At 38.9% G+C, this 15,433-nt stretch overlaps 1 protein-coding gene across 4 annotated transcripts in view; it reads left to right on the forward strand.

Annotated features, from left to right (window-relative positions):
* Positions 1-2,688: 2,688 nt before the first annotated feature.
* LOC135690375 (uncharacterized) overlaps positions 2,689-15,433 on the forward strand; it is a 28,915-nt gene continuing 16,170 nt past the window's right edge. For 3 of the 4 annotated variants that reach the window (XM_065207904.2, XM_065207907.2, XM_065207906.2), the window contains exons 1-12: positions 2,689-3,078; positions 6,240-6,296; positions 7,176-7,268; positions 7,840-7,941; positions 8,893-8,952; positions 9,762-9,957; positions 10,487-10,579; positions 11,181-11,434; positions 11,785-11,868; positions 12,324-12,383; positions 12,730-12,874; positions 13,614-13,828. In XM_065207904.2, coding sequence (XP_065063976.2) covers positions 6,285-6,296; positions 7,176-7,268; positions 7,840-7,941; positions 8,893-8,952; positions 9,762-9,957; positions 10,487-10,579; positions 11,181-11,434; positions 11,785-11,868; positions 12,324-12,383; positions 12,730-12,874; positions 13,614-13,828 — 1,314 coding nt within the window. In that variant the 5' untranslated portion in view covers positions 2,689-3,078; positions 6,240-6,284. The remainder of the gene's footprint in view (positions 3,079-6,239; positions 6,297-7,175; positions 7,269-7,839; positions 7,942-8,892; positions 8,953-9,761; positions 9,958-10,486; positions 10,580-11,180; positions 11,435-11,784; positions 11,869-12,323; positions 12,384-12,729; positions 12,875-13,613; positions 13,829-15,433) is intronic. The other variant, XM_065207905.2, reaches the window with a different exon arrangement.

The following is a 15,433-nucleotide window of genomic DNA, read 5'->3' on the forward strand; positions in this document are numbered from 1 at the left end:
ATCAATGAGTCCGCTAGTTGTGACAGGGAAAAGGTAGCCTATGCTCCAGACCCCAAGGCTAGGGAAGAGAAGTATGCATAGAAAGTTACGATACCGTCTGTCTTCGTCTCTTTTGATTATCACGAAGTATTTTAGTTAGAGCTTGTGATACAGCCACAAATGTTGAAGAACGTCAAAATCGCAGCTTAGGGTTATGGGTCAGAGGTCATTGCAGGTTATGGGCCAGGGGACATATCTCACATGTCAAGAGGTCATGATCCAGAGGCCAATGCAAATACTGTTTGATAGGCAAAAAGTTCATTCCATCCAGTGAGATGAAGACTAATTGATGGTTCATTCAAGTTGTTCCCGAATCCTGTTATGATTCCCCTAATAGAATCGGCTAGTATTCTATCCCAAATGTTAGGGAGAGGGATTCCAAAGTGAGAAAAGGTTGTCAAAAAGCGTACTCACTTCGGTGCCTCCCTCCAACTTTCAGCCTCGTTTCAGCTGACACGTTTCAAGCCCACGTGTTCAAGCCTCGCTAGGCCAAAGTTAATGTTTTGAAAATGGACGCGCGAAATTTATGGGTGGACGGTTCAGAAAAGCATGTTGCCAATGCGAAACTTGCTTGATGATATCCAAGTTAAAGGAGACATGCTCCAATTCGAAGCAAAGGTATGATTCTAAATTGTCTTTTGATTGCCTTTTCTGGAGCCAGGCTTTATCATTTTGTTTCGTGTTTGGTCCTTTGTCAGGAGTTCCGACAAAAGTTTGAAAGAGGGAAGGCCAATGGCAAATTAAAGACCAATAACAAAAGGTTTTCTATCAAGGCTCTATTGTCTTTCAAGGAAATGAGGGCATGCCAACCTCTTCCCCCCCTCCCCCATCATCAGGGTCCTGCTTGTTTGCCAATAAGAAGCAAGGGTCTCACACCCCTTTTTTGCTGACACGAAAAAGCAATTGTTTAATTTTTAGAAATAATTTTATAATTTTGAGAATATTGCACAAAACAAGGTACACAAAACAGACGCTGATCAGGGTCGTAACTATTATTGCTCTTAGGGGGCACATCAGGGAAGCCTGCACTTGAAGAGGGCAACGGGGGCAAAACGCTAGAGAAAAGGACAAAGCAAAAGAAAAACGAAGAAAAATGCTCGATTTCGCGAAGCATTAGACCCCAACCTTAGCAAGCTGTTGTTAGTATCTGAACATGCCTCTATGTGGAATCGCATTACCGCACAAAGTAACTTTTGTGAACTACAGGTTTCTTGAGCTTGTAATAAGACATTTCCTATTTTTTCGATAGGGGTGGCCTAAAAGCTCGTCGAAGCAAAAATTTGCTAAATTCTCTAAGGGGGTCCAACGCAGGGTTGTGGTACCCCCATATAAAGATAGGAATGTTCCTATCTCTATGGGCACCCCACACTTTCCATCGTGACCTCCCAACCGTAGTGTATCTTTAATCAAGCAGATTGTGCATTTATGTTTCCGAAACTGGTTAACCCTTTAGTTTACCGCAATAATTGCTGAATTTGTTTATAATTTGTTTATAAATATCTAAATACCACAAAAATTGAATTTTGACGCGACTAAAGAAAAACGATTTCTTTCGTTTCTTTGTACACGATCCTTTGTAAAAACATTCTGTAACTTTCAGGCAATTCGTTATAAGCAGTTATATTGATAAACATAAAAACCAACTTTATATAGTTAGACAATAAAATTCCATTGCTGATTTCAACCTATCAACCAAGTATCCCCCAAAACATATTTTTGCAATTATGTTATCGGAAGATGATCGTTCATTTTCAAAGTCAACTACTTTGCAATCACTTCTTGCATTTATTGTTTCTATTTTTCGTTTTGTGAAGCTACGAAGCTCTGTTTTCTTTCCACTTTTTTCTACTATATCGTTAGCGAATTTGTTTCATGATTAGAATATGGCCTAAAATCTAAACATCTTTATTGTATTTTTATGATCCACCAGGCAGGACCGTTGAGAGCCAGGTCGGGCCCAGAGGTGATTAACAAAACTGGACCCTCTGAAGAAAATTTCCTGTGGCCAAACCCCGCAGAGAACAAGGGAAACGCCCTTTTAGTTACAATTTTCGGAAAATTTTTCAAAGATTTTTACAAGAATGTGCAAAATATTTTTACATGAATCAAAGACATGTGGACACTTCTTTGCGATAAACTTACAGGCGTTGGTCCCACGTAAGTAGCTGGAATAGTAGATTTTTGCATTTTAAATTGTTACTTTATTACGGGCCCCATCGGAGCACGGGCCCCGGATCTTTTGCCCCTCCTAACCCCCCTCTCGACACCCCTGCCCTCTCGACTGGGTTAAGTGGGGGGACAAAAGGTGTGTTTTAAAACATTTTCTTCAGGAGGAAACACCCCTTGTCTCCCAAGAAATGTCATTTAAATGTGACAATCTAGATAACGTACATACTTTCCCCCCCCCCTGACCTTGAGGTTTTCATTTCAGGTTTGCAAGAATCTCAAGGACCAACTTTCTGAAAAGTGGGGGTGCTAGCTTCCCGAGATTTTGACCCTTTCTTCTCCGTCACAAACAATTTCTTGAATGCAATTCCAGCGATCTTTGACTCACAAAACAAATTTCCTGCTTATTTACAGAGCAAATTAACTTTGAAATTTGACACGGTAGTTTTAGCATTATTAAAAGCGACGGCAAACGAGCAGGGGAAAATCCAGACATTGCTAATGTTTTTGCCACTCACAGCTGTATTGCAAATCCCTCATACAGTAATACAACGGTTGGATATCGTTAAACAAAAAACAATGCCGAGATTAATTTTTCTTGAATATAATTCCCATTGAACAGATCTCAATTCTGCAAATTCTTTAACAGGGATGAACGACGTGCCCTTTGTTTTCGGGTTAGAACGTGAAAGCTTCTCTGCGAACGATCGGAGCATTCGTGAACTCTCCAATCATCTGGTGCCGATTGCGATGAAACCATGTGAATGCAAGGGCAGAAAACTGATGACATTGCAAGGGTTTCGCAAGCACATGAAGCCGGTCTAGTTTTGGTTGGTTTTCATCGTATTTTGGAAAGACAACACTTCGACAAAGGTAATTTAAAGTGTTGGATTCTTGTTTATGTTGGAAATCTAATAAAGAAAATCTCAATGTTGGTGTATGGTAGTGTGTAATAACATCTTTGTGATCATAGAAAGCTGGGTTTTGCAATGAGCGAAAGGTTTTTGTTGACAGAATAAAGTTTTTGCAACATCAGATTGAAAAACCTCACAAATCAACTCGCAATTTGACCGAAAATTTTGTAAGATAAATCATGTATGCGAAATCTGCTATCGAACTTCGTTTGTTAATTAATAGATAATTCATCGGTTTTCGGAATTCTGCCAACATCCGAAGCAAACACTTCATATTTCAATTTTATCTTCTAGAAAAAATCATCCGTGTATCAAAACTTTTTACAGCCTTAAACAGCATCAAAGAATCGATTGATCAGTTTGCGTGGAAAATTTCCTCTTTGATCGTATTTGAATCGTTTTTTAAAATCTGTTTCTGAAATTCAAACGCAATTGATAGAATTAGTAAACATTACAAGCAGTGACTATTACAAACATGAATTGCTTATCACAAGAACATATTTTTTTACCGTTTATTCAAAGTCTATCCAATCATCTGTGCTTTGTTGTATAACATTTTTAGCGCTGTTTTCGTTTTAATCGTTCACAACGACTCGAAATAGTGTGGGGTTTGTTCCTCTTTTCTTTGAATTTAAAAATTACGTGAATAATATCAAAACCGGCACTCGTAGCAAACTGGCAATCTTTTAATTTCAAGTATAAATAGGGCCTCGAAATCTTTTATACACGAAAAGTTTGTGCAAAATCCTCCGAAGAAACTCTGCTATTTATCAAAAGGAAGATAACATCAACTTTTCTTGAAGAATCTCAACTTTTTTAGTCCAGGATTGTAGCATACATCTCATCACTGTATTTCTTTGATTTATCCCGCAAATAAGTAATTCAATCGTTGCAAAATTTGGAACTGCTCAGTCATAAGAAAATGAGCAATGTGCGAGTGAAATCCTTTTATATGCCTAAGCAAACTTTGGTTTAAAACGTCATAGTACGCAATGCCTTTATTTGCTTGTCTTTGTCAATAATGGTGTTGGATATAAAGTCTACCAATATTTGTTTATATCGCGTCCATGGAAATTGCCTAGATCAGTAGAGAGGGCAAAGTATGTTATAAAATTAGGGAGAGAGGGATAAGGGAAGGAGGAGAAGGAAGGGAGAGGGGGATTGACAAGGGGGAGGGAGATGAAGATGGGAAAGGGAGAGGATGGGGGAAGGTGGAAAGGGAAGGGTCAAGGGGAAGGAGGAAGGGGAGGGAGAGGGGGAAGAGGGAAGGGGAGAGGGGAGATGGATGGAGAATAGGGAGAGGGATGGAGAAGGGGGAGAGGGATGGAGGAGGGAAGAGAGAAGGGAGACGATTGAGGTAGAGAGAGTAGAGGGAAGGAGGAGAGGGAAAAGTTTTCAACATGCTGTGTACTATTGGCAAAGTTCCCCAATTCAGGAGATCGTATTTATCGGTGGTGGCAAAAGCAACTGCCGGGTAGGAGGGTAGTGGGGGTGATCCTTGAAACCATAAGGCCCCTTTCACCTCATTCCAGTGGTTTATACCAGTGGAGTATTTTCCTTGGGCAGATCTTGAAATAATACGCCATACCCTTACCTATTGATTTTTATCCATAAAAGAATTATGTAGACCATATTTTTACAAAAGTAGGGGTATAAAAATGAGATGATTAACGAAGTGGTTTAATCTTTCAAAATTGAATAGAATTCAAAATTCGAGAAAAATGAATGGTGTAATCAAGAGTACGTTATTTGGGTTTCATTAAGGGAGGAGGCGATAAAGGTCATGACGTCATTGGGACGCTCGTAACCCTCTTGTGTCCTCTGATCGAAAGAGTTCAACCTGGGGCTCAAAAACACAGTCAACGTTTGTTTATTCAAACTTTCAAGGGAACAAAGCAAGATTTTGTCGAATTATTGAAATAAGTAGGTTGACCTGGGCTGGAATATTTGAATGGTAAATATTTAAATGAAGTTAAAAGTAAAGGTGAAATTATAAAGTGTAAGTTTGGGACTTTAATAAGTGTTCAAAATTATCGGAAAACTGCCCCTTGTTATTTGTGAAAGAGATCCTTTAATACAAAGTGAAGTCGCTTTTGGCCGTACCCCCTCCCCCCACTTTCAACACTCTCCTACGGCCCGTTTTGGTTTGCTAGCTTGATGTCCTGGCTAGGCCCTTTTAAATTGAAATTAATCAAATTTGATTCCATTAGGGACATTGCTGGCAGTAAAAACCTATTCAGTTCCTTCTCTTGGAAGAAGGCAGAGGTGGCAAATCAGTAAATTGATTTTCACACTTGATTCAGCCCGCTTGAAAGCAAACGTGTTTCTCGTTATCTCTGCGTTTCCGCTACGATTAGCAGTGAAGTTTTTTTGAGGTTCTTTCTCTTCTACAAACTGTAACAGGGCCTCCGAAGACGGGGGGATGTCCGTCTTAAGGAGATGTCCTTTACTGAAGGTGTTCCTGTAATTCTACGCCTTTTCCTTTAGCCCCCCTCTAGAAATGCCCCACTTGCTAAATCAACCAATCAAAACAGGCTAAAAGGAATACATGCTAACTCTGTATGCAGCTTACAAATCTGCCCCTTCTTGTGACGTAGCCTATTTACGTCAGTCTCCTTCGCACTAGCTTTAATCGAAACATCCTCGGGTTGGCATGGGCTCGATAACGGCAAACGCACAAGGCTTATTTTCAGATCGTAAATAGATGGATAAATTTTGTGATTATCTGCGGCCCATATCTTTAATCTCAGGGGGATTGGAACTTTGTAAAGACCGAAACAAAACAGTTTTAATGGAGAATAGCCCGGGATAATAACGATTAGATCGCAGATTTTGAATACGAGACACAATATGAAATTGTTATCTATGAGCTTCGTCAGTACTTCAGTACAGAGCTTCGCCATAGCTTATCAGATTAAACGAGGCTGCAGCAACATGGCGCATGGCGGTCTATGCTGCCTAACAGCCAGTCAAGTTTTCTGCATTTATTGAAAATTATCTTGCAAATTTCAAGTATTGAATAAACAAGTACTTGTAATTTTCCATCGCCATGCCATTCAAATCTTACACTGTACATTCTACTTAAACTTTAACATAATTGCTTCTTTTTAACTATTTCAGATTCTGGTTATTGATTGAAGAAAGAAAACAATCTAAAAATTCAACATGGAGACGGTGGTATGTTTAACCCAGTATATTTCTTGCATCCAAGTTTATCAGTAGATGTTCCACGAGCCTCCCTTTCGCTAGTGCCTCTGCTTCGCTGGTGGTTGCTATAAGTGACTGAGCGTCTATCAATCCAATTCAGTGACGTAATCTGGACTGGATCGAGCTTCTTTTGTGACAACAGTGTCGCCACCCGAGAAGAGGGCCCCAGAACAGCCTATGCTAGGAGAATGCCTTCACTGTCATTCCTAGCAATGTTTTCAGCTGCTCTGGCCTTGTTCTTTTTCAGGACTCGTACACAGCATTGCTGCTCTCGCGTATCCATATCATTCGTGTATTGTTTTTGAAAAATGGCTTCCCGCTATTGTTCGGGGCTCTCTTCCTTTTGAAATTTAACAGGCTGCAAACTTTGGTGTTTCAAGACAATAGGAAGCTCGATCCAGTCTTTTTTTAGCTCAGTGCGTAATCTGCCACTCATGAAAGAGTAAGGCTAGAGTTCGAATGCCCCAACCATGCATGGAATTCCAAACATCATGAAGCCCTGTGGCATTTTCAACCGGACCCTGCTGTATAATTCCACTACGTTTGTTCGCAGTTTTACAAAACATTAGCAAGCGATTGACTAGGCCCTTTAGGTTGCTTTTGTACAATATTCAATGCATTGATTTTAATTACCCGTCATGCTGTGCTTTATGCCACCGCTGATGCTTGTTACAGATATGTCAATAAAGTGACGTATTTTTGCGGTCATACTTCGAAAAAAGTTCGCGATACAGTTGACATCTGCTATCTCGAATTATTTCACGAAATTGAATTTTGTTCGAGTTAGCGGGTAACCGAGATAAGAAATTGCTTTTCTACATTAACCTGTGACCTTTAACCTTTCATTAGAATATAGAAGACGATTTCGATGACACCATTGATTTACTGGAAGATCTCACTGAAGAAGAATTAAAAGACTTGAATGAAACATTTGATCCTGAGGTTTGACGAATTATTCATTAGAAGTTTGAATCATCATAATCAATAATCATTAACATCAATCAATCAATCACTCCGGTACAATCAATCAATTATTTACTCCGTCACTATAGTCAATCGATCAATCAACCAGTTGATCACTACATTCACTTAAATATGATCAGTCACTTCAATCACTTAATCATTCAATCTAGCGATCACTTCAATCAGACAGTCTGTCATACCAATCAATTGATCAATCAATCGTCATAATTACCAAAATCATCATCATTAATTCCATCTTTCTTATTGTAGGTGATATTCTGCTTAAAATCCTCATGAATGTTTTTCATGTTAATCATATATGTGATTTGAGTTGTGATTTCTTTGACGTCAGTTAATCAATCAAGCAATGAACTAATCAGTCAATCAATCAACCAATCAATCAATCACTTGAATCGATCATTCAATCACTCAATCATAATCATCATCAAATGTTGTAAGCCATAACTTGCTTAATATCCTCACTGATTCTTTGATTTCGTTTGTGATATACTACCCTATATGATTGGTGTTGTCATTTCTTTGACTTCAGAACAATCTTCTTCCGATTCACGAAAGAATCAACTATGAATGCGAGAAACAACCAAGCAGAATTTTTGACAGTCATCAGCTGTCTGAGCATCTCAAGGCCAAAGTAAGTCTCCATAATTTACCATCTTTGTCACTTCGCCATCTTCCTTGTGCAAACAAACCCTTTAAATGGTGATCTTGTCTGAAGGATCACATAAATAAACTAGCTTGCGTGCTTTACAATGTGATAGATCAAAACTAGGAATTTAAGTTAAAAATTGTACTATGAAAATAAACGAATTTATTAACAACGTTTTGAACATAGCCTATTATCTGAAGGATGTTTTGAATCGTGACGTCAGTTTTCTTCAGAATGTCCTGTCATATGTAGTTTGTCTGCTAGTTGATTTGTTACATTAAAAATATGTATTCTATGCTTCTTTATCCAAAATCTTGCACTTTCTTTGATTCTTTCTTTGGAAAGCTCATTTTTTTGCGACAGATTATTTAAAGATATATAAAGCTATCAATAACTTGGATCCAACATTAGTGGACGATGTTATCGTTATTAAAAAAACATAAAATATGAATTTCCAGCAAACAGTAACATTATTTTACCCTGTGCAAGAACAACAACAAATGGCACAGAGACCATTGGATTTATTGGCCAAAAAATATGGCAAAAGCTACCTGATTGAAATTAATGGGTCCCAATCATTACATATTCCTAAGCGAAACATAAAATCTTTGAAAGATGTCGATCGCAGCTACAGATTGTGTAAAACAATTACTGCACATTTAGTATTTTAATAATTGCTTTTTATTTTCATTGTAAATAGTTGTCTCAAATTAGCTTAATGCTAGATCTCGTTGCCAACTGTAAATAAATTGTTTATTAGTATATTTGTCGCATTATGATCTCGAAATTACGTCATCAGCGATAGACTAATTTTATGATTCACTGATTAACAACTGCACACAACGCACCGTTGGTAAGACTATGCACCACTTGCTATCACTGCAATCATGATTAACTGATTTTATATATGATTAACACATGATTGTGCTTTGACAGCTGAACTTTGGCGCGTTACGACCAGTTACGCATCCTCACTCAATGGCCGAAAAGATAAAGGTGACTACGACATCAACTGTCGCACTTGCGACGTTACTACATTACTTTACTCGTTACTACATATTTTCGCTACTACTTAGTTACGACAACAATTACGGGAGTTTTTTTGTCATGTCAATTTTTTGGCCGTAAAGAGAAGTTTTCATTGACTAAGTTGCGACAGTTTGCCACTGCTGCCAAGGACCCTGTCGAAATTATCTCGGTAACATTTCAGTGTTAACGTCGATTTTTATCAAGTTTAAAGCTACAATTATTAACCAAGCAATCGCAATGTAGGATTATGGTACGAAATATCTTAACATATAACATTACGTAACGTAACATAACATGACATAACGTAACGTAGCATAACATAACATAACATAACATAACATAACATAACATAACATAACATAACATAACATAACATAACATAACATAACATAACATAACATAACATAACATAACATAACATAACATAACATAACATAACATAACATAACATAACATAACATAACATAACATAACATAACATAACATAACATAACATAACATAACATAACATAACATAACATAACATAACATAACATAACATAACATAACATAACATAACTTAACATAACATAACATAACATAACATAACATAACATAACATAACATAACATAACATAACATAACATAACATAACATAACATAACTCAACATAACATAAAATAACATAACGTAACGTAACGTAACGTAGCCTAACATAACATGTTCAAGTCAAAATTAACATAGAAGTTTAGAAATTCACCGCAACACAATTTTATCTTCGTAATTCCAAATTTTAGCTTGCGGAGAGTACTATTGGAAAAGACTATGTACCATTCATCAAACCGCAAAAGGATTATAGCAATCATACTTTGAATCTACCACAATTAAAATCAGTACCCAGGGCAAGAAGCCCGTCACCACTACCCGATCTAACAGAGGAAGAAATCAAATGCATTGAGAATGCAACAGAATATGAGCTGGTCGAAGTTGCAGGTATGCTATAGATTAATCTCAGAAACAATTATTTGTAGATAACATTATTTCGTTATACAAATTAAGCATTTCTTGGCCATTTTATTGAACTTTTGGGGGAATTTTTTTAATTTGTTTTCATCTTCTCTCGATTTTGCGTTATCCTCTGTTTAATTTTCCCGATCTCTTTTTTATCCTTGGCTTCCTGTGGCACCTCTTCCACTTGGATTTCCTTTTTTCACTTTCTATCCTGCTTTTTATGAGCATTTCTCTCAATCTTTGATACCCTCGATTTTCCCTTCTCCATACCTCCCATTCTGTTCCTTCTACTTCACAAATACTTCTGCTCCTTTCCAACTCGTCCATTCTCTTCATCACTTTATCTCTCTACCCCCCCTTCCTCATCACTAATTGTATATTTGACCCCCTTCTCCCTAGATTCACATTAGTATCCCCCCTTGCTTGAATGTAATCTTGCTGACTGCACTGCGATAGGTGTTTCGATGTTTCTGGCAATTTGTAAAATTTCTACATCCTTACATTTCTGCAGCTCAACTGAAAATGAACGAGCTGGTCACAGCTGAGCAAATCGAATCAATAAACAGAGGTGACAAGCATACTGGCACTGGCATTTTAAGACCAAGTAAGTGAACAATAACTATGGCCTTTGACCTTTAACTCTTTGACCTTGTTAAAATTCTCTCTCGACTTAACTTGTGAGCGCAGTGGTTAGAGAATTCCAGCACAAAGCTAGACCGTAAATTCACTTTCTTTGATAGTGATCTTTGACCTGTAACCCGGACAACATTGTCTTGTAACCTTTCAGCCACAAATATAGTTATATTGAAGTCTCCTTAACTTTGATTTTGGGCATTTTAGAAAAACTCGAGAAGATTCTATTGAAAAAGTTTAAACATCCAGTTGAACATCCTTCGTAGGTAACCTTAACAATTACAAGTGAAATTATTCTAAATTTTTTCCAAATGAATGATGTCATTCAACCACTGCTCAGTTTAGCAGCTTCTGCCTGCGAAGAATAGTTTTCATAATTCTACCAGTGGATCACACTCTTTAAACATCACTCAACTACAGTTTATAAATTTGGTGTGTCCCATAAAATCATTTGTTTTCAGTAAACTTCTTCACGCTAGCCCACAGTACGACGGCCTTATTTCTCATGCCATTGCTCTTTAGCTAAAACATACTTGCGCTTTAACTTTTGCGCTTTGACCTTTGACCCGTAGCTCTGGTAAGACCACAATATCCGCAAAAATCCTTTTCAATCGATGACGATGACGATGAGGAGGAGTACATCGATGTTGATGGTATGGTTAAGGCGATGCGCAGCAAAGGCGAAGACATATCCATTATCATGTGCAACAACCAACCATATATGGATCCAGAAGTGCTGGAAGAGATTGCTGCTCACCTATTGGCTAATAAAAACATACGGCATCTATCATTGGCTAATTGTAACTTCACTGATGGTGTTGTTGATGTAAGTGTTGTTAATGATACAATTGTTTGTCACTGAATTGAGTGTTTATTAAATGCAGAGGCATCGCCAATGGTGGGGTACAGAGGGTCTAGTACCCCAACAATTTGTCTGTTGGCACATCGAGAATTTTTGCTGGCAAAAGATGGAATTTCTGCACTCGCTCTGCAACCTTTTGCAACATTTGTGCCATATCAAAATTTTTGTGTAGTTGAACTTTTAAAGTATGGTACTAGAGTATAAATTTTGATACAGAAACGATACATGACACGAATAAATTTGTTTAATGGTTTAGGTCAAAGGTCAATGGTCAAAAGGCAAAAAGCAAAGCTCATTTTCTTTTTTTCTTGCAGTCATTCGCAGAAGCACTAGCAAATAATACAAAACTCGAAACGCTTAATCTAGAATCGAATTTTATCACGCCAATTGGTGTAAAGGTGAGTTTTATAAAAAGTTTCTAACCTTTAAATATTTTTGACAAAGCCGCCCTAACTTCAAGAAACGAGACAGTGCGTTGATTCAGTTTGTGTATTGGGTTTGAAGTTTCAGTAGTGTATTAAAGATATTGGACAATACACTTGGTCTTAAGTGATTAAATTCATGACGAGAAATTCCTTTGACCTTCCAAGCTGAGTTTGTGAATCATTAAAGTTCTCTCTCGATAAAATTTTAATCAGGACACAGTTAAAGTTTTGTAATAGTCTTTTCTTAGTCAGCCATCTTTATATCTTTACTTGATACAGAAAAAGACAATGGTTATAATCTTTAGACAATGATTCAGATCCTTTGAAAGACACACAAAAGAGGAAACTTCATCTCAAACATTTTCTTATCTTCCTGCTTTTGAAATTATGCTCAAACTTAAACATGTTTTGTCATTCTTTCTCTTCAGAAAATCCTTGATGCGATTCAAGACAGCAAGAGTTTGAGGGAGATTCGTTTGGAAAATCAAGTAATATACACTCCAAGTTTATACCATTCTTAACTTTTTGAAAGAAACAAATAGTGTAAAAGCAATTATGTTTAGGCTGCTTCATGGGATCGACAATATCTTTGACTAAGGCTGACAGATTTTAGGATTTTTCTTTCAGTTTACGCGGCTTGAATTTTTCCTTAGAAACTTCAAGCGGTTTCTGTCGTCCTATGCATCAATGATAACTTGTAAGGTTGAAGTTTCGTAGAGGTCGTTCGTTTTTATCTTTCAGTCTTGGTTTTTTTCATTTTAGAGAGCCGAATGCGATCTTTTGGGTCTTTTTGGGCTTTTCACTCTCTTATGAATTTTCCTCTTTTCATTTCAGTACAGCAAAATTGGACCAAAGTGTGAAGCTGAAATGGCAGCTTGCATCGAAAAGAACTTCACGCTGCTTAGTTTTGGTTATAGCTTCGAAACAAGGGGACCAAGAGATGCAATGAACCGATTTATTCTTAGAAATAACGACCTTTGTAAGTAGAAAAAAATTAAAATTTATATAAACAAATTTGAAGATGCTTATATGCTAGGCAGACAAAAACCTGAAAAGGTCAAGGGTCACAAAGGCTGGCCACCTCTAGAACCTGGTCCATCAGTTTGGTAATGACACCCTAAGATTGACAATTTAGGAGGAGTTGGACTGGACCATACATGATAATCTTTGGGCAATGGGGGTAATTAAACAATCCATTATGTAGTTTGAAACATGACCAAACTTTTGCTTGAAAATATCAAGGGTCACAGGGGCTGGTCACCTTTGGAACCTGGTCCGTCAGTTTGGTAATGACACCCTAAAAATTAGAACTTTGGGAGGAAATGGACTGGACCATACATAATAATATCTGGGTAAGGGGGGTAATTATAATTAAACAATCCATTATGTAGTTCCAGTCCCTAATAAGACCAAACTTTCGCTTACAGTGAGGAGAATCGAAAACTCTCTGTGATTCTAGGCGTAATCTTCCTGGGAGCTTTTCAATGTAAGACAGATTGCTATTAGATGCACGAAAATTGAGTTTAGTTTCTTCATCAAAAAAGATTATTCGTGAACTGTAAATGCGTGAAAGGAAGACCTATGAAGTTGATAACCTACTGTCAGGTCATATGGGCTTGTGTTTTTAACGGAAATATTCCTGGCGTCCGCATCACGAGAAGACTTTCAAAATGCCATGCCATAATGCATTCAATCAAAGACATTTTTCCTTTTTTCAGTACGAGCAGCAAGACGAAACGGGGAGAAGTGTTACAATTTACCGGAACAGAAAAGAATCATCGCAAAATTTAGGCCACCATGGGTTTTGAGAAGACCAAAGAGAAGAGGACCGGATTCTTTTGAAGGAAGAAAAATTGTCATGCGAGGCGACAGCAAGAAGAAAAAGAAAAAGGGCCCGGCTATGATGAACGAAATGTTGGCAAAGGCGGCACAGGTATGGTGACTTTATTGTATTGTATTGTACTGTACTGCACTGTACTGTACTGTACTGTACTGCACTGTACTGCACTGCACTGCACTGCACTGCACTGCACTGCACTGTACTGTACTGTACTGTACTGTACTGTACTGTACTGTACTGTACTGTACTGCACTGCACTGTACTGCACTGCACTGCACTGCACTGCACTGTAGTACAGTACAGAGCAGAGCAGTGCAGTGCAGTGCAGTGCAGTGCAGTGCAGTGCAGTGCAGTGCAGTGCAGTGCAGTGCAGTGCAGTGCAGTGCAGTGCAGTGCAGTGCAGTGCAGTACAGTACAGTACAGTACAGTACAGTACAGTGCAGTGCAGTGCAGTGCAGTGCAGTGCAGTGCAGTACAGTGCAGTACAGTACAGTACAGTACAGTACAGTGCAGTGCAGTGCAGTGCAGTGCAGTGCAGTGCAGTACAGTGCAGTGCAGTACAGTGCAGTACAGTACAGTACAGTACAGTGCAGTACAGTACAGTGCAATGCAGTGCAGTGCAGTACAGTACAGTACAGTACAGTGCAGTACAGTACAGTACAGTACAGTACAGTACAGTACAGTACAGTACAGTACAGTACAGTACTGTACTGTACTGTACTGTACTGCACTGTACTGCACTGCACTGCACTGCACTGCACTGCATTGCACTGCACTGCTCTGTACTGTACTGTACTGTACTGTACTGTACTGTACTGTACTGTACTGTACTGTACTGTACTGTACTGTACTGTACTGTACTGTACTGTACTGCACTGTACTGTACTGTACTGCACTGCACTGCATTGTACTGTACTGTACTGCACTGTACTGTACTGTACTGTACTGCACTGTACTGCACTGCACTGTACTGCACTGCACTGCACTGCACTGCACTGCACTGCACTGCACTGTACTGTACTGTACTGTACTGTACTGTACTGCACTGTACTGCACTGCACTGCACTGCACTGCACTGCACTGCACTGTACTGTACTGTACTGTACTGTACTGTACTGCACTGCACTGCACTGCACTGCACTGCACTGCACTGCACTGCACTGCACTGCACTGCACTGCACTGCACTGCACTGCACTGCACTGCACTGCACTGCTCTGCTCTGTACTGTACTGCACTGCACTGCACTGCATTGCACTGCACTGCTCTGTACTGTACTGTACTGTACTGCACTGTACTGTACTGTACTGTACTGCACTGTACTGCACTGCACTGCACTGCACTGCACTGCACTGCACTGTACTGTACTGTACTGTACTGTACTGTACTGCACTGCACTGCACTGCACTGCACTGCACTGCACTGCACTGCACTGCACTGTACTGTACTGTACTGCACTGCACTGCACTGCATTGCACTGCACTGCACTGCACTGCACTGCACTGTACTGTACTGTACTGTACTGTACTGCACTGCACTGCACTGCACTGCACTGCACTGCACTGCACTGCACTGCACTGTACTGTACTGTACTGCACTGCACTGCACTGCACTGCACTGCACTGCACTGCACTGCACTGCACTGCACTGTACTGTACTGTACTGTACTGTACTGTACTGCACTGCACTGCACTGCACTG

The sequence above is a fragment of the Rhopilema esculentum genome, chromosome 1 (assembly GCF_057945365.1).
Source record: "Rhopilema esculentum isolate cy_ngs chromosome 1, ASM5794536v1, whole genome shotgun sequence".
Taxonomy (NCBI): Eukaryota; Metazoa; Cnidaria; class Scyphozoa; order Rhizostomeae; family Rhizostomatidae; genus Rhopilema; species Rhopilema esculentum.